The following is a 24,135-nucleotide window of genomic DNA, read 5'->3' as shown; positions in this document are numbered from 1 at the left end:
CGTATGCAGTTGGCAGTTGGAGTGTGGTTTAATAATTACTTTAATTTTTCACCGCGAGCGAAGCAAAACAAAAAAAAACTAGGGACGTTGAAAGTATTAGGGTTGTTGATAATATACCAAAACTATCAATATATCGATAAACGTAGTGCTGCAATCGGGTAAGGATTTTGCCTAAATATCGAAAGCACGAACATGGCTTCAATTTTAAAAATATTCATCCTTTGGTGTCCTTGCACTTAAATACGTTTATTTAACCTTTCTCCCGCAGGTAGCAAAGATATAATATCCTTTATCGTTGCTCTTTTTCGTTTCGGCTAAGTACAGGGTGCCTTTGGTATGTTGCGCCTATCGCAACAGCCGGGTCAATACTCCCATCTCTAGCCTAAGAAAATTGTAAACACGACGTGGACTTGGAGTAATTATTAGAATTTAGCCAAAATAATGCAACAAATTGTAGCAATTCTCTTGCTGGCGCTTAGTGTAAGTAACTTTGAGTTGGGGAAAACCACAAAAAACTATAATTTTTACCTTTCAGTGCCAGCAAATTCGCGCCGAGCTGACGGCCGCCGACTGCCGGGAACTGGGATTCATCAAAGCCCAGTTGATGTGCTCCAGTTGTGATAAGTTGGATGACTTTGGATTGGAGGCGATCAAGTAGGTCTCTTTATTTTTATTCATTTGCTCAATACTTATATTGTGTTCTTAGGCCCCATTGCAAACAGTGCTGCACTTTGGATCAGCAGCCAGCAGCGCAGAGGACCTATGCCAAGGCTATTTTGGAGGTCTGCACCTGCAAGTTCCGCGCCTACCCCCAGATCCAGGCCTTCATCCAGAGCGGCCGACCCTCCAAGTTCCCCAACCTGCAGATCAAGTACGTGCGAGGCCTGGATCCTGTGGTTAAGCTGCTAGATGCTAGTGGTAAGGTCCAGGAGACGCTGTCCATTACCAAATGGAACACGGACACGGTGGAGGAGTTCTTTGAAACGCATTTGGCCAAGGAAGGCGGTGGCAAGAGCTCCTACAGTGTGGTAGAGGATGCCGACGACGACGAGGAGGAGGATTACTTGCGTACCAACAGGATCTGAAATAAGCATTCCCTAAAATAGGTAGATTAATAAAATTCTCAAAACTCCAACTTGAAGTACTAGATGTTTTTTTTTGATTTAATAAGATTGTAAAATTATGTGATCTGAAAGGTTAGGAATATCATTTTAATTAAATTATTAAATTAAAGTAATTAAAGAATTTCCCATCAAAAGCCCCCACCGCAGACTTGAGCTACAAATACCGTTTCAAATGAACTTTCGTGGAGCTTTTTTTGAGCGCCAGCTGGAAAGCTCTGGGGAACAGTTTGAAAATATATATATCTGATATTCTACTGCAATGCGACGCCACGATAGCCGAAGATCTTGATTCATAAATAAAAGTGAATACGCCTTATTTGTTATTTCGTTATCGATTAGAGAGGAAAGTTCCCGGTGGCGGAAATTTCTGCGACAACAATGTCTGGCCATTGTCAGTGACATGGGACATTCTTATCATTTTGATACACTCCCCCCCTACACCCCATCCGAATATTCACCCTTAAGAACCCATCAGTTGTGACGTAGTGAGCTCACATGGTCCTCAAGTTGGTTAATATTTGATCAGCCTGTTGGAGTAATTGTGGTAACTGAAATAGCAAATAGCACATTAATACGCGCCAAAATCGTATCTGATATCTATTTCCGATGTGTGACGCAGCCTTGACACCATAGCTTCCCATAGCTTTATGAGATATCACTTTCGATCTAGGTACTCTTAATATTTATCTATTAGAGGGATGTAATTATAAGGATATAATAGTCATAAGGAAGGTCCTCAATCGAAAGACAGTCCCCTTTATATTTTCGTGTTTTTGAAACTTGTTTAAAAATAATTATTTAATAAACTAATTAGGAATCTTATTATAATATACATTTCAGCAAAGGAAATTCCGGATCAGTGAGCACATTGGCAAATATAATTGTTGTTTAGTTTTTTTGCACAATCACCTGTTTACCTTCCATTACAATGAATTTTTCTGATAATATTTTTCTTCAAGCTCCCAGCTGCTGCAGTTGATTCTCTTTCTTGTTTTTGTAGAAATTATTGTTTGAAAAGAACTGGGGGTGTGGGGGTGGGAGTCCGCCCTTTGCCTGGACGACCTGCCCTTGAAGGGATCCAATGCATCCAACCATAAATACATGTGCCAATCCAATCTCCAACGTCAATGATGCGTATGATTTATTTTTAGAAGCTGCTATCACACGCAGACCCACACTTACATCTATACGGATATGGGGACATGATACGCACTGTAGAATGTATGACACATCCTAGAAGTCCTCTGAAAAATATTTTTATATTTTTTTTCAAATATTACATCCATTATAGATTCAGCTACCATTTAATTATTATTTCCAAATATACGATTTATTTATTCATAACATAAATGGCGATTTGTCTATCATGGCAATCAATAGAGGAGCCCTGTAATCAATACTAATTATTTGCTATTATGATTACTCCCACACATAAACAGAAAATAGCAATGACACACACATAAGGGGTATGAATTACAATTGGATTCAGAGAATCTTTCGATTTCTTATCAATTGTGTGCCATATAAGCAAGCCGGGGTGCATTCAACTGCCCTGTGTTGCAAAAACTACAGTGGGGAGCAAAAGTGATTCCATGTTCAGAATATGCATGTTGAACCGCTCATAAAACGTAAACCAATGAACCAAATGAAGCAAACTTTTTTTTTCTCGATTACTTATTTAATTTGTAAGAAATAGACTTAAATACTACAATAATACAAGAAAAAATGTAAGAGATAGAAAAAAAAAACAAAAACAGAAGGCATGTACTCAGTTTTGCACCTTTAATGGAAAAATTTAAGGAAATATTAAATTAATATTTAGTCCAAAGACCCTTATTGTCTATTACATTTTTAATGCGCTTTGTCATACTATTAACTAAGTTCTCTATAATTTCTTTAGGAATTTGGTTCCATTCAATCTCCACGCGTCTCCAGAGATCGTCCAGGTTGCTTGGGGCCGATTGATATTGCCCGAGCCGTCGCTTCAAAATTGACCATAAGTTTTCAATTGGATTGAGGTCGGGACTTTGAGCTGGCCACTCCATGACCTTAAAATTTTGTTTTGCCAACCATTCTTTTACAATTTTTGCGGTGTGCTTAGGATCCCCATCCTGTTGGAAAGTGATTTCTCCTTCAGGATAGGCACACTTGTCGAGAAAATTGTGAAGATGGGTCTTTAAAATGTTTAAATAGTCCTCTTTTCGCATTATTCCATCAATTTTGTGCAATGGCCCAACGTGCCACCATGTAAAGCACCCCCAAGCCATTACATTTCCTCCTCCATGCTTTACGGTTTGCTTTACATGATGTCTCTGAAGCTTGTCACCGGGCCTATGCCAATAGTACTGCTTCCCATCCGACTGGAAACGGTTAAACTTGGATTCGTCCGACCAGATAACACGTTTCCAGTCTTCTATAGTCCAGTTTTTGTGGGTCTTTGCAAATTGTAACCGAGCCTTAACATTTTTCTCGGATAGAGCTGGTTTATGCAAAATAAATATGCAAAATGCTGGCATGCTGGCATGCAAAAAAATAAATTAGTTTCCGCTTTGGCGGTGAAAACTACTTTGATCTAAAATACGTTTTAAAACACGTGAATGTAATAAAAATAAAAAATAAATAACATTGAGACTAAGACATAAAGTTTAAATATTAAATATTTAAATAATATAAATAAAAAACTTGGCCTGGCCAAGAAAAAAGTAAATTTTTCGTGACTAATTTTAAGGATACTCTGTTGTCCCTGTTAGTAACTTTCGTCACTTGTACTCCAGAGTCCTTGACATTTAATGCCATAAACTGCTATAGTTAAGTGGAAAATATTCCGCGAAACTGTCAGTAGTAACAGACACAAATAAATGTGTAATAAATACTAGGGTAACTTTCGTCACTTGTAATACAGAGTCCTTGACATTTAATGGCACAACGTGCTATAGTTAAGTGGAAATTTTTCCGCCAAACTGTCAGTAGTATCAGAAACAAATAAATGTGTAATAAATACATATATTTAGAGTATCTGCATGCATTTTAAAAATAACAAAATTACGCACGAGTGAAAGTTGACAGCTGAAAAGGTAACGAAGACTGACAGGAAGAAGAGTCGGAGTAGGTAGAATATATAGGTAGAAATATATAAATAGAGATACACACACAGAAAATATGTATATAGAGGCAATCATTTCTGACCTTTTGGTCAATTGAAATGAAAAAAAATAGTTTAAAAAAAAAGCAAAGAATCAAGCCAATCAAGGAATTGCGTAGAGAGGGCCCAAGTAGAGCTATGCAAATTAGAACACAGAAAAAAATAAAATTAAAATTAATATTTTTATTTTCAAAGAATTTTGAGTCATTAAATTTTATAGATTAAAATATAACATTTTAACCTCTTATTTATTTTTATTAACAAAATATGATTTAGAAACTCTTTTTTTTTAACAGTGCATGAAAATGCCTACATTTATGCGTCTGTAGGTTAAAGTGTGGGTGATCCGGTGTCATAGGCGGCTTGGAATGCTTGAAAATGATCTAATAGACGGAAATGAGGCCCTGGGGGCTTATCGAGAGCCGCCCACCGCGAAAAGGGAAAACAAAGAGGCGATAATAATGTTGAAAGTGCAGAAAGATAAGGTGCCGAATGCGATCCACAAGTGTGGACCGTATTGCCAGTGTAACTACAGTTACCTGCGTAGGGTGACTCAGATGGGGATGTGAAAAATATTGCAAAATTGCACGACATTTGAGTACAGTATTCATTCCTTTTAATAAATATTTAAATTTTTACATTTTATTATTAAGTTTAAAATCATTTCAAGAAGAAGAATCTAAGAAATCTTAGAAGATTTCTTTAGTTAAAAAGGAATAACATTTTTAGTGAGGTTCTACTGTAGATGTACATATGTTTGTAGGAGAAGGTAGAGATATGACGAGGGAGGGAGAAAGCAACAGGGCCACAAGCAACAAAAGGCGTTGAAAATTAGCGAATGCCCGTGGAAAGTAAAAAGTAACAACGCAGTTTAGGCCAGGTTTTCGGTTTTCGGTTTTGAGTTTTGAGTTTCTGCCGACAGCCGTTGATAAGAAATTTGAGCGCGTGGCCAGCTACCGAGCTGCAGGTGTATGAGTGAGAACGAGACAGTAGCAGCGGGGCAGGGGGGGAGACTGAACTGCAGCTGCCCCCTGATGATGCAGGAAACCAGTTAAACGGGATGCAGAGAGAACAGAGATGAAGATGCAAGCGGAAGAAGCCGAATGAATGAAAATCTTAAGGGGCCGTTTCCGTCTTGCATTGAATGGAAAAAACAGAACACAGAAATGATGAAAAAAGAGAGAATAGAGAAAAAGAATTTAGAGGACATGGGGGAGGGGAGCCAACAGTTAGAGAGAGAGAGAGACAAGAACAACTGCAGGCCAAAACGAGTTTCTAAGCAAACAGCGTCTGCAGTTGTTATTGTTATTGTACAAGGGCAAATGAATTAATTTACTTGAATAAATATGAATTAAACAAACAAGTATAAACAAGTACACACAAGTAGCACACACAAAGGCCAGAGTTATCACGGTGTGCACTTTTTTTTTCCTTTTTAGCACCTGAGTGGTGAAATCCCACTGGAATTAAGATTATTAATTTTCTAAACAAAACATAAACACATACACACACACACACACACTCTAACTCAAGCGGGCTGGAGAGGGGGAGGGAGGGAGAGAGAGAGTTCTCCTGGAGCTCCTTAGGCTAATGGCCTAATACTGCTCTCCCCCTCTCCACGCCAGCCCCCTGCCCTTTTTTTTTCTATTTCTGTGGCTCGAATTGAATTCGAATTGATTCTGCTTGCCATGTTCTATTTATTCACCTTGTTTTTTTTTCTTCTCCTATGCGTTGGTCGATTTCTTGGTTTTCTCTTTTGCGCAGCGCTCTCACGGTTTATTGATTTGCCACACAAATTTGGTGCTGTTGCCAAACACTCGCACAGGTAATACTGTTTGGTTTTTCGGCGACGCGATTCGTTGACTCGTATGCAGTTGGCAGTTGGAGTGTGGTTTAATAATTACTTTAATTTTTCACCGCGAGCGAAGCAAAACAAAAAAAAACTAGGGACGTTGAAAGTATTAGGGTTGTTGATAATATACCAAAACTATCAATATATCGATAAACGTAGTGCTGCAATCGGGTAAGGATTGCCTAAATATCGAAAGCACGAACGTGGCTTCAATTTTAAAAATACTCATGCTTTTGTGTCCTTACTCTTAAATACGTTTATTTGACCTTTCTCCCGCAGGTAGCAAAGATATAATATCCTTTATCGTTGCTCTTTTTCGTTTCGGCTAAGTACAGGGTGCCTTTGGTATGTAGCGACTATCGCAACAGCCGGGTCAATACTCCCATCACTAGCCTAAGAAAATTGTAAACACGACGTGGACTTGGAGTAATTATTAGAATTTAGCCAAAATAATGCAACAAATTGTAGCAATTCTCTTGCTGGCGCTTGTTTAAATGGTAACACAAATTAATTGTAAAAAATTGAAATAAAAAAATTGAAAAAAAATTTATTTTTCAACACTTTCAACAGCTTAATTTGAGAAATTTTCAACACTAAAACGAAAATCAAAATATATATATATATATATATATATATGTACAGATAATATATGTATGTATATGCAGATAATAATAACCAGGGAAATTCTGTAAAATAGTTGTTGTAAGCTGGACAAGATTATGTCGAAGCTTGGACAAGATTAATGTCGAAGCTGGGCAGGATTATGTGAAAGCTGGATCGGGTTTTCAGCGCTGGAAGAAATCAATTATATTAGCATTTCGAATATTATAATTCAGCTTTAAACTTACAGAGGTAAAATAAAACACGAAAGGAAGTAACTTCTCCGTGGGCAATATTTTTTCAAAAGTCTTCATCTGTTGATAAAAGAAATAAATTAAAATGTATACAGGCCACACTTTCCACTTGCGATTTCGATCCCGACGTGTCCTTCATTTCGGACCACATTTTCCGCTGCTTCAATTGTTCCCCAATGGGGATATACAATTTTTTCCCCCCTATGCACCTCTTCCAGTGATTTCCCAAATTGGAGGACTTTTGGACATAGGGCCACCACTTGCAAGCCACTGTTTTGCAATCATTTTTGCACAACATTATGTGGTTCTCATATGCCTTCGGTTTTTGGCAAATTTTAAAACAAATTTCGCATTGATATTTTAATGTGGTCCACTCTCGACCACTGCCGTCCTTGTGCGATTCCGGCTTCCAAAAAATTGTGGGGTGGAACCTCCTTCTTTTGCGAGGAGGCGTGGCCGATAAATTAATTAAATTATCCTCCACTGCACGGGGGGGGCTCGGAAGATTCGGCAAAGGACTCATTACATTACTTAATTCTCCAAGGGGACTGGGCGACCTCCGAGGAGTTACCGCGATCCTCTCCGGCGAAACTTCTGGCCTCTTTTTGGCCACTTCTTGCCTCTTTTTGGCCACTTCTGGAGCCGATGCATCCGCGGAATCCGGGGGGCGGGGCACGTTTTTTGATGACCCATTCTTAATGATTTCCTCACGAATCGTTTTTAACATTTCCTCGTTGGAAGAAATAAAGTAGAAATTCTGAAAAATGTAATTTAAAAATGTATCATACTAATGAGGAAAGCTAACTTCGGGAGCCGAAGTTGATATATGTACATACCCTTGCAGTGGCAGCTTATATTATTATATACATATATATATCGGATCGGATATATATATATATCGGAAATGTAAATTAAAATTATAAACTTACACCAATTGTATTTTGAGAAAACATCATAAAATTTGTTGCTTCAAACGACGCTGCTGCTTGTTGCGAAACTTACCATGTGTGTGAAACTTACCACACGCGATACCGAAAATTATGTGGCAATATCATTTGCAACATTTCTCACCACTAACAACATGAATTATTTACGCGAATTGAATAATTTTCAAATAGGATTCACCCATGCATTTGATGCCTGGATGAAAAATAAAGAAGACATTCTGGAACAGGGATATTGCCTGTTCACCAGTAATTTCAAGTTATTTGCAGACTTGGCGGAGCCCTTTTTTTTTGCATTCCACGAATTCCATCTTAAACATATGCAAGTAAGTACTTTTTGAAAAATGTTTCCTTTCTTCTTCCTACATACATATGTACATATTTCTTGATTATTATTTTTTTACAGAATGCCCCAAAGGAGTTGTATAAATGGAAAATATTTTCGATTGCGTTCTCCACGTTAAAAGGGGACTTGCAAATTGTATATCTAAAAGCTGTAAGTAAATAAATCTATTTTATGTTCTATACTTTTATACCCTTGCAGAGGGTATTATAATTTTGGTCAAAAGTGAGGAACGGCCGGGATCGGTCAACTATATAGCTGCCATATAACTGATTGATCGGAAATGGGATAACTTTGTTGTTTTTTTAGCTAGAAGGATGGGACTTTCTATGGATTCTTCTTAAGGCGAAACAATTCGATCTGCCGATCTGCGATTTCGTAAGGATCAGTTGGCCGACTATATAAGATCCAATATACATATATATCTAATAACATAAGCTTCGGCTCCGGCCGAAGTTTTATAGTTTATATACATTGTTTTATACCCTTTTTTAATAATATTAATAATGTAATTTCCAGATGACAACAGGAGTAAATCGACTTGGCTCTGCATCAATAAAAGAAGGTGTGGAAATAGTCCACAACACTCTGTTAAAAAAACCATCGTTGCACCATAAATTGGTTTGTGCAATAGCTAATAAATGTGCAGCGAATATGACGGCTATTAGCTATCTCCAGAGTATGGGTATTCCCGTAATTTACGACCTAAACCATTTTACAAATACCATGAAGAGGAATAATAACTTTGAAGAAGTATTCAATAACCTCTTCATGGTCCCAAATTTCAACAAATCGAACTTCTTGGAATTATTGGGGAAAACAAAAGATCTTGTGGAGAAAATTGTGCCAGAAGAATTGCAGCACAGATATTTTGATGAGGTAAATAGTAAAAATAATAATATATTGCAAAAATATCATATTATATATTAAAAAAATTTATAATTTCAGATTCTCAGCGTAGAATGCATGCTCAAACGACTGTTCAATGCATTCCCCCAATGGAATATGCAGCTTTTCTTCTTGAACTCGAACCGCTTTGAGCTATTGGGAGCGAAGCTGTGCAATGAATTGCACTCGGATGCGGAGGAAGGATTTTTCAAAATTAATGACCTCAAAAAACCACAGATTGCAATTAAGTTTATTGCATCTCTTACCACTGTAAAGGTCCATTTAATAAACCTTGAATTAAAGAAAAAGTAAGTATTATTTTAATATTCATTAATAAACTATTATTTAAATTTAACATTGTACTTTCAGTAGAAAATGGATACAAGAATTCAACCAGATGATGGATGAAGAAGAAGCCCCCAGACCATCCAAAAGACCCAAATGGAACACGGACACGGTGGAGGAGTTCTTTGAAACGCATTTGGCCAAGGAAGGCGGTGGCAAGAGCTCCTACAGTGTGGTAGAGGATGCCGACGACGACGAGGAGGATTACTTGCGTACCAACAGGATCTGAAATAATCATTCCCTAAAATAGGTAGATTAATAAAATTCTCAAAACTCCAACTTGAAGTATTAGATGTTTTTTGTTTTTAATAAGATTGTAATATGTGATCTGAAAGATTAGGAATATCATTTTAATTAAATTAAAGTAATTAAAGAATTTCCCATCAAAAGTCCCCACCACAGACTTGAGCTACAAATACCGTTTCAGATGAACTTTCGTGGAGCTTTTTTTGAGCGCCAGCTGGAAAGCTCTGGGGAACAGTTTGAAAATATATATATCTGATATTCTACTGCAATGCGACGCCACGATAGCCGAAGATCTTGATTCATAAATAAAAGTGAATACGCCTTATTTGTTATTTCGTTATCGATTAGAGAGGAAAGTTCCCGGTGGCGGATATTTCTGCGACAACAATGTCTGGCCATTGTCAGTGACATGGGACATTCTTATCATTTTGATACACTCCCCCCCTACACCCCATCCGAATATTCACCCTTAAGAACCCATCAGTTGTGACGTAGTGAGCTCACATGGTCCTCAAGTTGGTTAATATTTGATCAGCCTGTTGGAGTAATTGTGGTAACTGAAATAGCAAATACATAGCACATTAATACGCGCCAAAATCGTATCTGATATCTATTTCCGATGTGTGACGCAGCCTTGACACCATAGCTTCCCATAGCTTTATGGGATATCACTTTCGATCTAGGTACTCTTAATATTTATCTATTAGAGGGATGTAATTATAAGGATATAATAGTCATAAGGAAGGTCCTCAATCGAAAGACAGTCCCCTTTATATTTTCGTGTTTTTGAAACTTGTTTAAAAATAATTATTTAATAAACTAATTAGGAATCTTATTATAATATACATTTCAGCAAAGGAAATTCCGGATCAGTGAGCACATTGGCAAATATAATTGTTGTTTAGTTTTTTTGCACAATCACCTGTTTACCTTCCATTACAATGCATTTTTCTGATAATATTTTTCTTCAAGCTCCCAGCTGCTGCAGTTGATTCTTTTTCTTGTTTTTGTAGAAATTATTGTTTGAAAAGAACTGGGGGTGGGAGTCCGCCCTTTTGCCTGAACGACCTGCCCTTGAAGGGATCCAATGCATCCAACCATAAATACATGTGCCAATCCAATCTCCAACGTCAATACGCCTCTGATGCGTATGATTTATTTTTAGAAGCTGCTATCACACGCAGACCCACACTTACATATATACGGATATAGGGACATGATACGCACTGTAGGATGTATGACACATCCTAAAAGTCCTCTGAAAAATATTTTTATATTTTTTTTCAAATATTACATCCATTATAGATTCAGCTACCATTTAATTATTATTTCCAAATATACGATTTATTTATTCATAACATAAATGGCGATTTGTCTATCATGGCAATCAATAGAGGAGCCCTGTAATCAATACTAATTATTTGCTATTATGATTACTCCCACACATAAACAGAAAATAGCAATGACACACACATAAGGGGTATGAATTACAATTGGATTCAGAGAATCTTTCGAGTTCTTATCAATTGTGTGCCATATAAGCAAGCCGGGGTGCATTCAACTGCCCTGTGTTGCAAAAACTATATAGATTTTATAAATATACATATGTATATAGAGATTTTTGCACAGTGTAGGGCGAGGAATTAGGAGCATAATACGAGAAATATCTTAACTTCTCTAGGAGACAAATTTAAATAAAATCAAGGGGTGTTTAATTATTTTATTTAGCTAGCTAACTATTAATAAAAATTTTAGATTTTATATATATATATAGAGATTTTTGCACAGTGTAGGGAAAGGAATTAGGAGCATAATAGGAAGAATATCTTTACTTCTCTAGGATAAAAATTTAAATAAAATCAAAAGGTGTTTAATTATTTTATTTAGGTATTAACTATTAATAAACATTTTATATATTAAAATAGTTGATTTTAAGGTTTAAAAAATTAAATTTTACAAATATTTTATATTTGAAAAAATCTATAAATTTATTATTTATTAAATTATCCATTATCATGATCAGAGTTAGTAATTCTTAGTACTTTCAAGAGAACCAGCTGCCTCCACATCCCAACAGTACAGATGGTGAGGAAGGGGGGCTAACGAAGTAGAGTGGGAGGTAAGGCCCCCTGGGGAGCAGAGAACGGGCGGATGCCCGAGCGTTGCGCTGAATAATATCGGCCGATTCTGCTTCGGATTGTGTGTATTTTAAATCTGTTGTTGTTCCTTTCGTGCGCCCGCTGATAACATTTGCGCCTTTTGAGTGGCTTGCGATTGATAACGGTAATGACGTTATAGTTAAGACGTTATTACCGTTAAAACACACACACCCACACACAACTAATCACATAGATACTAGTGTCTGTTAGATTCGATTTTAGGCCATTTTAACACTTAATTAAGGTATAACATGAACTGAAAAAAAAAAATAATAAACAACAACAATTGCTAGGCATTTCGGTTTTGGCACTTCCCAGTAGTAAGTACAGTCGAACCCCACGAAAGATGTTTGTGGTGGCCGCTCGACCTCTGCTAACATTATAATTAAACATAAAGTGTGAAATGTAAACATAAACAACAATAAAAGCCAGCGAAAACATTTCAATTAAATACTCGGCTTTTTATATTAATTTGAAACTGGAAGACGAGTTTGGACTGTATTTTAAGGGGGTTATATGGGTCCAAACTCTGAAAAATATTAAGATATATCCATATTTTTTTGAATTTAATAAAACAAAAATAATTTTAAATATATTTCAACAATATTTTTCCAAATATTTTTGAACTACATTTTATTTCTCTGTGTGGACTTGTGGGGGCTGCCCTTTACCGTTAGCTGATATGAATCTTCCCACGCCCGCTCCCCCACCAGTGTGACCATACGTTCTCTCTCTCTCACCCAGCTCTCTAGGTTTAAAAACTTATGGCCGTAAAGATCGAAAACTTGATTTTGGAATAGCAGTGGATGGAAAAAATGCCTTTTATTATGTATTTTCCTGCTTATTTTATTTACTAACTTAGAGCTTGACGTCTTACGCATTTCGGTGGTGTTTGGCGCACATGTTCAAATATGTACCAAGCTGGTCCGGACTACGGAGGGGCACAGAAAAGGGTGGCGGCAGTTATAGATTTCTTCGATATTGTCGAGTGTCCGTGTCCATTCCAGTTATTCAATTTAGCCGCATTGAACTTTGAATACTAAATTTAGCGCAGCACACATCGAACTGCGTCGCGCTTATTAACAAAGACACAAAACTACACAAACACAATTAGAGGTTTTTGCGGAGAGAGAGCGACTAGAAACTGAGAGCCAAACGATCAATTTATAAATATTTTTATTCTATTTTTTTTTTTTGTTTTTTCATTTTTAAATAAATTTACATAATTATACGTGCAATTATTCGCGCACACACCCAGCTATGCACTCGCCCACCCACGTAATCGGGGTATTTTGGAGTAACCACCTGTTGGATGATGACACTTTAAAAAAATAAATTCTTTTGTTTTTTTTTTCTGGACTTTAAAATCAAATTTAAGATTTATTTGAAACAAATAACTGTGTTATTACATTGAATATAATCTTATGGCTTATTTTTTTTCTCGGGTCTACGGTCTCCGATCTCCGGTATCCGGGTATCCGGTGTTGATGTACCGTCGTTTCTCACATTAAACTTTATAAATGTAATTATATATTACATACACAATTAATTTAATTTAATAGTATAATTTATAATTAGCATTTCTCTCTGACTTATCTAGTATTATTATGTTTTTAATTACGTGTTTACTTCCAACACATAACAGCAAAAAACAAATATGTTATCAATCTTAATTTTTTTTTGCGCGCGCATTTCCCACATAAATTACATCATTAATTACATTTAAAATTTAAATGTGTGTTTTAATTCTTTTTCTTCGCTTTTTGTGTCGCTTATTTTTTCGTTTTTTTTTTTTTGTTTATACCTCGTCTCATTTAAGTTTAGTTTATAACTAGAGTTTACATCGATAATTAAAAAAAGGATATCTATTTGTTGGGGGCTGTGGATTAGCAAAGACATTATCTCACTAATATATATACCAATATTACGGATAGTTGTGTATATTTATAGAATTTCTGGTACTCGAATAAAATAACAAAAATTGTTTACTTTGCACTTTTGAAGCTTTTTTTTTGTAAGTTTTTTTTTGTTTTGCAATTTTTTTTGTTACAATTATTAAGTAGAATTAAGACTCGAATTAATTCGTATTATTTATAAACAGTATATATTATATATTTAGATTTCAGGATCTCTTTATTGTGGTTGCAGGCCATAAAGCTTTCTTTGATTTGACTCTTAAATATTTGTAATTATTTATGTAGTTTGCAATTAAATGATTTCGAAAATCGGGGATATTGTAGATTGTGGTATAGTCGTAATTCCATGCTTGGAAAGTTAAGTTTTTTTGTTTTTTTTTCTTTGTTGGAAAACCCTATCTACTATAATGTTAAAGATTTAAAAAAAAAAAAATCCTTTAGTTCTTGAGTTTTGCTTGTTTTGAGTTCGATTTTGATTCTTGATGGTTTTCGTAAAAATTTGTCGACTTGTGCCTGGACTATCAGCTATATATGTAGATGTATGGTTAGATACTCGTTTGTGATACTGAATTTATGAAAAAAAGGATCTCTCGAATGTACATATCTATCTATCGCTTTTATTCGAAAAGTGAGGGGATCGGTTTCGATATCGTCATCTTAAAATTCTAGTAATTGCTTCGACGGCACATTGGGATTATGTTAGTAGATCTGGGTATCTGAATAATTAGCTATCTATGTATCTTTCGGGATCTGGAACAAACGAATCGAAATATGGTTGGGTGTCTAGGACATATAGGGTATATAGATTTAAATCTGAATTAGCTAGAGATAACAGATATTTCTTTTTTTCTTGCATAGAGAATATAATTTTGGTCGTTGGTCTAAGACACTTTTTGGTTTCAATCCGCTTACTTGCCTTTCGGTATCCTTTCTCTTTCATATCCTTTTTTATATACAGAAATAAGGTGTTTAAATTGTAGAGTGACTTATGTGCGTAGTTAAGTAAAATCTGAGACTCTCGCAAGGGGCAAGGGATTTTCTTGGTTTTTCATTTTTGTTTTTTTTTTTTTTTAAGAGGAAAGAGGGTGTAAAAAGACACTGAAGTACACTTAGGGGTTAATGATGCTTGATTTTTTTTCTAAATTTCATTTTTCTTTTTAAGTTTTTTCTTTTTAAGAACTAGCTACGAAAGCACGGACGAAAACGGTTAAAAACTAACGAAAAATGGCTAACGAAAACGGCCTAAAAGAAGAAGTTGCGCACCTCCTCATCCAGGTCGCTGGAGTCCACCAGGTCATCCATCACCCCAGGCACCAGCAGCTCCACCACCTCCAGCTCCTTTTTATCCTTTTCGCTAACTGCTGATGCTGCTGCTTCGGCTGCCAAAGCTACGGCTGCTGCGGTCTCGGCTGCATCCTCAACTGTTGCTGCCAGCTCGTCCTGCTCCGATCCGGATCCCAGCAGCGCCTGGTAGGTATCCTCCAGCAGCACTCCGCTTTCGATGGCCGCAACAGCCTCCTCATAGTATCAGTTGAGGTCGCGCCGAAAACTGTCCTCGATGTTCGGATCGGCGATCATGATGGGATTCTGGTCCGACAGCATCTGCAATCCGGCCACGTCCATTTGGCCCAGATCCAGGTCCAGGGTGTCGAAGATCTCCCTCGAGAAGTCCGCATTGGAGGAGTAATCACTGAATATAATCGAAGGTATATTCGCTGTCGTGGGCGTATGACTTTGCGACGCTCCTTGGTGGTGATGTGGCTGGTGGTGATGCTGCTGCTGCTGTTGCTGCTGTTGCTGTTGGTGGTGATTCAGCAGCACATTGGAGTTGGAGCAGGGTGAACTGCTCGACAGCGGGGAATTTCCATGATGCGGCGAATGCATCGGCGAGTGGTGCGGAGAGTGGTGCAGCGATAGCGACAGTTGTTGCTGTTGCAGGTGCTGTTGCTGCTGCTGCTGTTGCTGATGTTGGTTGTGATGGTGGTGGTGGTGGTGTTGCTGCTGCGGCGAGGCCTGTGCCGACATGGGTATTGGAAGCGGAGAGCTGGGACATCCGAGCGGTGACGGAACTGGCGATGCAGCTATCCCCAAAGGATCTCCCGCATTACTACTGCTATTATTGTTCCCCGCTCCGTTAAGATTTGTGCTTCCGTTGTGCGTCGAACCGACTCCATTGCTCAGCCCGTTGTTGTTCAGGTTGTTGACTCCCGCCCTCCGCAGGTGGTTGTTGTTCCCACTCGCCTCGGGGCTGCCGCTCAGCTCGCTAAAGTCCAGCATCTCCTTGTTGTAGCCATTGGTCAGTGGACCACCTCCATTGCTGCCTCCGCTTCCGGAGTTGCCACCGCCACCGCCGCCTCCTCCTCCACTGCCGCCACCGCTGCCTCCGCCGCTCAAGTCATCAAAGTCCACAAAGTTGGCGAATCCCTGCTGCTCCGGCGATGAATTGCTGTCGCCGAGCGAGAAGATCTCGAACTGACTGTGAAACGAGGTATTCAGACTGTTGTACGAGGTATCGAACTGCTGCTGCTGTGGCACTTGTTGCTGCTGCTGCTGCTGTTGCTGGTGGCGGATCGGACTGGCCGGCGCACTCGAGTGCAGATCCGTGGCCGAGACGCTGCTCAGGAGGCCGGGCGAGGAGCGCGGACTAGGCGGATTCGGTGGCTGGCGGTAATCGGTGGCATTGTGCGGCCCCAGCGTCGGCAGGGGATTGAAGGTGCCCGATCCCGCGGCCGCTTGCGTTGTGGCCAGATTGGTGAAGGACAGGTGTGGCGAGCTGCTCGGTTGTTGTTGCTGCTGTTGTTGTTGCGCGTTGCTGGTGGGCGAGGGCTGCTGCTGGTGATATGGAGACCCAGGACCCGCTCCACCTCCTCCTCCACCCGCTGGACTAAATGGACTCGGCGACTGATCCCTTTCCCGCCGATGATTGTGCGGCGACATGACCGGCGATAGGGTTTGTTGCAACTGCTGCTGCTGTTGCTGTTGCAGCGTCTGCTGCTGCTGCTGCGGCTGCGGCTGGGGTGCGTAGTTCTGAAGTGCTGTGAGATCTGGCAGGGAGCCGGTGTTGGCGTAGTTGGCCTGATCCTGTAGCGGCCGGAACAGTGAGTTCGGGAATTTGGCGTTATATGGCGTGGTCTGTTGCTGCTGTTGTTGCTGTTGCTGGTGTTGCAACTGCTGGTGTTGCTGCTGCTGATGCTGTTGTTGGTGCTGTTGCTGTTGCTGCAACTGCATCAGTTGGTGCTGCTGCTGCATCTGTTGTTGCTGCTGCTGGAGCTGTTGCAACTGAAGCTGGTGCGGCTGCAGCATCGGCGACTTCCGGCGCTGAGCCTGCGGACTGAAACTCCTGCCTATCGCATGATGCGGCGAGTGAGATCGTTGCTGGACCGGCTGATGTTGCTGTTGCTGCTGCTGCTGCTGTTGGTAGTTGGCGTGCAGAGAGTTGAGATCCGTGGAGAATCCGCCAGATGCTTCCGCCGCCACTGCCATATTCAGGCTTTGGTGCAGGGCCGAATCGGAGTTGGAGCGACGCCACAAACTATCCGACGTGGGCGGGCCCAGGAGATGCGGATTGGGCTGGCCGTTGTCCAAAGTCTGCTGCGTTGTGGAGCTGCTGCCGTACGGTGACCGGTCCTGCTTTCGCTCCGAGGGTCGTCGCATCGGGCCCACGCCCACACTGCGCCCCCGCGACTCGCGATACGCCGTCGGTGAGCCGCCTCCGCCGCCAGCCAAGCCATCCGGCGAGGCTCCACCGCCGCTTGCTCCACTGCCTGTGCCACTGCCGCCACTTCCGCCATTCCCGGCCGTTCCTGGCGAGGATTGGCTGCCCTCCTGGTTGCCCAGGCACTCCAGAATCTTTTGATTGGCCGGCGGTTCGTCCCGTTTCGTGGCATAGACCTCCTTCATGATCCGTTCGAACTCCGCCGTGCCCTCGGCCTGCTTCTGCTTCTGCAGGGCGATCTTTTCGCTGAACTTGCGCGGATTGGCCATTTTGAAGGAGGTTGGTCTGTGCCGAGAAAAGTAATCTATTAAGAGATGTTTTAAGATATAAGTTAGGGGGGGATATTAAGGGGAAAAGTGTTCGTTTTGATTTTGCTTGGAAGTTTTGCTAAAAAGTGGGAATGGTAGGGAATAGCTTTAAAAACTAATTAATTTTTCATAAACTTGGTGACATTTCGTGGAATTTTGAGCGCCACTTAGCACTGCTGTGTCTTCACCTTATTAAAATAAGTACCTTCAGGCTGTCTCCAAAGTGTCACAAATCCATCTTGTCAGTTCTCAGAACTCCCCAGACTCTGTCCCATCCATTCTCATCTCATCTCATCCATCTCCATGGCATGGAAATGTTTAACGAAAGAGGGAGGGAGGGAGATGGAGCCCACTAGCCCACTACCACTCCCACTCCCACGCCCCGGGCTTCCAGCTCTGGTTTTGTTTTATCAATTTGTCAGTTGGAGCGGCCTGCTGATAAGCCAGATACAGATACAGATACAAAACACAAAACAGTCCCCCCGTGTCCGAGAGTCAGAATTCGCATTCGGGTTGGGATTCGGAATCGGATTCTCGATTCTCGCGGTGGCCCCCGCGGTGGCCATGCGTAGTAATGTTTGCCCGGCGCTGTCCCGGTGTCTGGTAGAGGTGTCTCCTCCTCCTCCTCCTCTCCCCCAACTGTCGCTTCTTTCCCCACTATCTCTCTCTCTCTCTCTCTGTGTCGAGCGGTGGCCCCTTCACTTGGTTTCAATGCCATTGCATAACGAGTGTCATATGTACGTGGTTGTGTGTACATATCTGCGATATACATACATATGTACATCCATATATCTGCCGAGTATTCAAAAAGGGCGGGAAAAGCTACGAGCAATGCAAACAACAAGTTTTTATAGTTCTTATGAACTACACACAGTCTTGTCGCACAAAAAAGTAAGGCAATAAATATTTATTAACTAAACTTAATTATGATAAATTACTAGCTAGGGGGGAGTAATATTTAGTAATATTTTTAATTTAATTACAGATAATTAAAGATATAGATTTTTTAAGAGCATGTTCCAAAAAAGTATCGCAAATGAGTTCTTATTAAGATTTTTATCAGATTTTTCAGATTTTTATTATAAAATACTAGTAATAGTATTTTTAATAGGGGGAGTAATATTTTTAATTTAATTACAGATAACTATTATAATTATTTACAGATTTATTTAGAGCATTTTCACAAAAAGTATCGCAAATGAGTTCTTATTAAGATTTTTATCAGGTTTTGAAAAAATTTTATAAAATTTTCTTATTAATATTTTTATCAGATTTAAAAAAAAAAAATTTTATAAAATTTAATTTAAGATATACATAATTCTTAAAAGAAAAGACTAAAAATTGCACTCTTTCCTCTTATAAAAGAGCTTCTAAAATTTGTTTATTTTTCAGATATACGAAAGTTATTATCTACTTAAATAAAATAATTATTCCAAACTTCATATACATTTATCTTTTATTTTAATAACCTTTACTTAAACTTTTCTCTGTTTGGCTTTAGGTTTTTAGGGTTTTCTGTAGACGGAAAAGGGGTTTCGCGAGGCGAGTGCCTTTGGAAGCGGACTGGCGACTGCCGACTGCCACCTGCAGCTGCATTATGCAAATGCCGCGAATTGCGTAGCAAACGAAATAATCTTTTGTTTTTTTTTTTTTATTTGTGTTTTGTTGCATTAATTTATTCCGGTTCCGCAGCAGTACAAAGTTGAAACTTTAGTTTTTTGTTGTATTTTTCGTGAAGGGCGTTTTAAATACCAACTTTTGACCACACTCTCTGGGAGGATTATGCTCCAAATATTACTCTGGGCTGGGTCTGGGTCTGGGCTGGCACCTAGTTCATATCTCATATATAAACCAGTTTCGCAGCTTGCGACAACTTTTCGTTTAGCTCGGAATCGATGATGATCTCTGACGTGTTGACAAAAAGCCACAAAAGGTGGCCAAAGATCACTCAAAAAAACGGCAATCTAACGAGTTGCGTAAAAGCAAAATCACAACATCTTTATCTTTTGGGCGGAACAAGCAACCATTTATAGTTTTTTTCGGATGGGGATCGGTTCTTATCGGTATCAGTTCTTATATGTAGGTATACTTTTCTACCACAAATATGATATGGTATTATTACTCAAGCATTAATGAATTCATTTTGAGATGTGGGGAATTGGTAATTATTAAAGTGGGATTTTCAAACGCATTCTTAGGATTTTCTTCTAAAATTCCCAACCGCTTTTAGTTCCAGAATTCCCACACTATTACTTCCTCCAAGCTGTGATTCAAGCTTATTCTGAACTATTACCTTATTGATTTGTTGTTTAAAAAGACTAAGTAATAGTTAATTAAATTGCCTTATAACTAAAATTTTCAGGTTTTTTCTTCTATTAATTCTTTGAAAGTCTTGAATATCCCTCCTCCCTTCTAATGTTTGATGACTAAGTTGTTGCTATTAGTTAATTTTTTGTATACTTGTTAATTCCAGCTAAACGCTGACACATCTTAGATATGAATGATATTTTTTTTTTGGCAAACCATCTACAAAAATGTACAAAAATTGTTGTTTGGCGAGAACTCTTAGGTTGGGAATACACTGTAAAGAAATTCCTATGCCATTGTACTGGACAATAATTAGCTAAATAAGGACATCATGCCACAGAGAACCCAAACTCACAGGTGGTGACTAATGCCACTAGGTATCGGAAGTGTCTGGCCCATTATGGCCAGAAGGCAATGCAGTAGAGAAGATTTCGATTTCTGGCTGGGATTTCGATTTCGAATGCGTCGCACACGGTGGCCATAAAAAGGCACAGCACGCCCCAGCCCCAAACTTTAAACAAAGGTAGAATATATATATATTTATTTTTTTTTTGGGAAGAGGCAACTAAGGGGGTGGCCCAAAGGGCACAGGAAATATTCCCACGAATCGATAATGACATTTAATAATTATTTCATAAATTGCGTCCAAATGGGCTTAGTTACTGTACAATGTGTGTAAGTGGCCTATTTTTATTTATTTTCTCATTCCTATACACTTCTAAAAAAACATATGGCTTTTATTTTTACAAATCATGGGGAAATTAGCTTATAAACTAAAAAACAAATAAAAGTTACAGACAACCTTGGTTAAGTAAATATTATGGCTTTGTTTTTAAGGTGTTACTTTAGTAAAATAATAAATTTAGAGATAAAAAATAGTATATTTAAAGAAGAGAATTATTTGCTTTTTTTTATTTAAATAATAAAAGTAATAATTATTTACTAATTAAAATTAATTTTAACCTAAAAATATTTATTCTTACTACTATTAGTTATTTATTTATTATTTATATTCAGTTTAAACTTCTAACTTATTAATTATATTTAATTTATTAATACAATTTATTTCTCCAAGTGCACTTCCTCAGTTCCTCTCGTGACATTCTCTTTTGCTCCTGGGAATCGCTTATCAGCCGCTTTATCGGCGCGCGCTCCGTGGAATTTTTGAATAATTTCCTATGTTTGTTTATTTATCGCGCGGCGCAACCGCAACAGTTAAAGCGAAAGGAAAGTGAAGAAGGAGGAAAGTGTGTGGGAGGTGGGAGGCGTAAAAACATTTGCAGAAAAAGTGTGCAAAGCAAGAGGCGGCAAAAACAAAACGAACACTGTTGTTGGGGATGGTGGTGGGGGGGAGGGGTGTGTGGAGGATAAAAGGGAAGCTATGGGGGTGGGAGTGGGAGGCACTTACATTTCAAGCGCGGGCTCGGACAACAAAAATTCCGTTGCTCTCTCTGCCTCTCCTCTCTCTCTCTCTGTCTCTGTTGCGCGGCAAACTCCAATTGGATTTTTGAGCTGCTGCGCTCTCTCTCTCTCTTCCTCGTCCTCTCTTTCTGGCTATGCAAATTTGTATTGTTTGTGTTGTTTTTGTTTTTGCTTGATTAAAATCTCATATAGAAGAATTTAATTTTTGGCGGTTTTTTTTTTGTATTTTCATATATTTTGTTGTATTTTATTATTGTTATTGCCTTTTGTGTCTTTCCGCGCGCTTTTTTTTAAATCTTCTTCTTCTTCTTCTTCTGTCAACGTCGCCTGATAAAACCAGATTTGATTTTGAGTTGTTTCTGAGTCGGCTGCTGTTGTTTTTGTTGCTTTTTGGTGTGATTAAATCCCAAAATCGGCATCTGATTTGAGTTTGTTGGCAAAAATTGTTTTCTTCTTGCTTTCTCGCTCGCACTTACACACACACACACGCATACACTCGCACGCGTACGCACACACTGGCGGCTATTTTATTTTATTATTATTTTTTTTTTTTATTGTTTTAACGCAGAACTGCGACGTTGTTTTTTTTTTGCGCTCTCAGCTGGTTGGCACTTTTTTTTATTTTTTGTATTCTGTATTTTTCTTATTTTTTTGTTGTTTTTTTGTCGTGGTTACCGCATGAAAAACTTTTGTTGCGCCTTTGACCTCTTTTCACGGCAGAACGGAGCGGAAAAGTGCGATGGTATTTGTGTAGATTGGTCGGTGGCCTGCCTCCTTCCGATTTCTGTCCAATTGGGGGGAATTTGGGATTACAGCACGCAGCAACGGCGGCTGTTTTTATATTGCATTTCCTTGATTCTATATATTCTTCTTCGGCTGCGGCTGCTGCTCCGATTTGGCTTTTGTTTTTCACATACACACACGCACACAGATGCGAATCCAAATGGGGAGCTCTCACACACACACACACACACGCGCGCACGGGGAGGTAAAGATGTTGGGGTGGTGGCGGCGGCGGAGGGGACCGGAGCGGAGCGGGGGCGCAGTTGTGCACACTCACTTCGCAGCAATCTATTTTTTTTGGATTTTGTGCCTGTGCCTATTTCGCGTTTTTTTTTTTTGGTTTTTTTATCGCCGTCTGTTATTTGTGTGTTATTTTCGTTGCACTCGCGCACAGAACACTTATTATTGCTGCTCTAGCTGCTGCTGCTGCTGCTGCCATACTTCTTCTTCTTCGCTCATCATCTTCATTCGTCGCTCTGCTGTCCGCTGTCTACGTTTTTTTCGCGAGCTCTTTGCTCGCCGATTTTGCAAAGTTTTGTCGCACGATTATCGCCGATTTGCCCGCAACTGCGCGTTGCTTTTTTCACCTTTTATTGCACGTTTGTTTTGTTATTTTTACACTTTTTCTCATATTTTCAGTGCAGTGCAGTGTGACCAGCTGGCGGAAGTGAATAAAAGTGTCTTATTTGACAAGGTAACCTGCCAGATCGTCTTTGACTGAGCAGTGTTGGACAATGCGCGAATATTTAAACGGTAGGTGGCGCTTTGAATATAAAAGCGACACTACCGGTAGAAATATTTAAATAGCCTAGTCGTTATACAAATTTAAAAGTGTATTTTTATTACCTTTTAATCATTTTTTATGTGGATATAAGAATAAAAACTAATTTTTAAAAATAATAATCATTTCTACAATAATATATTTTTATCTTAGTTGGAATAAATGTTAAAAATAAGATAAAGTTAAGTCACAAATATTATTTAAATTTTAAACATCCTTTTGAAATGGGATAAGTAAACTAATTTTCCATATTTATTCTATTATTAAATAATTATATGAAGTTAGGTAATCACACTATCCAAATGAAATTTGCAGCCCCGCATCATAAAATGAACATTTTGAATTATTTTGAATCCGTTTTGCAGCGAATTTAAATTGCATCAACCAGCACACGCACATCCGTCTATCTATGTGTGGGTGTGTGGGTTTAAACGCCTGTTTCCCTTTCCGTTAACATTTTGTGTCTGGTTTCCGGCATTTTGTGTGCGCCATTTAAAATTGTTTTCTCCGATACGAATCTTTCCCTACTTCTACTTCTTCTGGCTGTCTTCCTTCGTCCGTCCACTCCTTCTCTCTTTTTTTTGGCCGAATGGCGAAAATTTTCGTTTTACCAGACACTTGAAGCAGGAATTGGTAGCAAATTGGCGGCTTCGGGGCCACGAAGGCATTTAAGGGTCGACAAGGAAATGAAGAACGGTCTATAACGGTATGGGCCAGAGGACGAAGAAGAATAAGGCCAAGAAGTTGGAAAAAAAAACGTAGCAAGGCAAATTGTTTGCTTTCGATAGAAATCTCCTTTAGAAAAGTTTTTATTCATTTCTTTCTCTTATACCTAAAATACTTGTTTTTTTAGACAAAAAAAAATACTAAAAATATTAATTAATTAAAATTTATTGATATATTTTTTCATGTGTTTTGGTTTTCTTCTCTTTAATTTGTTTCTTTCATAAATACAAGCGCCTTTTATATACTTATGTAATTCATTCATCAAACTGTCAAATGAATG

The 24,135-nt window shown here is 38.9% G+C and overlaps 2 protein-coding genes across 9 annotated transcripts; one reads left to right on the top strand and one right to left on the bottom strand.

The window, feature by feature from the left end:
• Positions 1-34: 34 nt before the first annotated feature.
• LOC116655870 (selenoprotein F) lies at positions 35-9,777 on the top strand. 7 transcript variants are annotated; one of them, XM_044714779.1, is made up of 6 exons: positions 6,477-6,615; positions 8,091-8,242; positions 8,323-8,412; positions 8,779-9,138; positions 9,208-9,455; positions 9,517-9,777. In XM_044714779.1, exons 2-6 carry the CDS (start codon positions 8,117-8,119, stop codon positions 9,719-9,721), a joined length of 1,029 nt encoding a protein of 342 aa, XP_044570714.1. In that variant the 5' UTR covers positions 6,477-6,615; positions 8,091-8,116; the 3' UTR covers positions 9,722-9,777. The 7 variants fall into 7 exon arrangements, with proteins under 7 accessions (XP_044570716.1, XP_044570717.1, XP_044570714.1 ...); XM_044714780.1 differs by having other exon boundaries at positions 6,523-6,615; positions 8,187-8,242; XM_032454619.2 differs by lacking the exon at positions 6,477-6,615 and adding an exon at positions 6,837-6,970 and having other exon boundaries at positions 9,520-9,777.
• LOC26515421 (uncharacterized protein DDB_G0283357) lies at positions 641-23,056 on the bottom strand. 2 transcript variants are annotated; one of them, XM_044714778.1, is made up of 5 exons: positions 21,552-23,056; positions 12,775-17,813; positions 6,967-7,729; positions 5,972-6,909; positions 641-1,097 (listed from the first exon to the last, which is right to left on the bottom strand). In XM_044714778.1, exon 2 carries the CDS (start codon positions 17,795-17,797, stop codon positions 15,341-15,343), a length of 2,457 nt encoding a protein of 818 aa, XP_044570713.1. In that variant the 5' UTR covers positions 17,798-17,813; positions 21,552-23,056; the 3' UTR covers positions 641-1,097; positions 5,972-6,909; positions 6,967-7,729; positions 12,775-15,340. The 2 variants fall into 2 exon arrangements, 1 of the variants encoding a protein (XP_044570713.1); XR_004310954.2 differs by lacking the exons at positions 12,775-17,813; positions 21,552-23,056 and adding an exon at positions 7,902-8,012.
• Positions 23,057-24,135: the final 1,079 nt, after the last annotated feature.

Source organism: Drosophila ananassae, chromosome 2R (genome assembly GCF_017639315.1).
Source record: "Drosophila ananassae strain 14024-0371.13 chromosome 2R, ASM1763931v2, whole genome shotgun sequence".
NCBI lineage: Eukaryota > Metazoa > Arthropoda > Insecta > Diptera > Drosophilidae > Drosophila > Drosophila ananassae.
The sequence above is the reverse complement of the archived record's forward strand: the minus strand, read 5'-3'. Positions and strand labels throughout refer to the sequence as shown.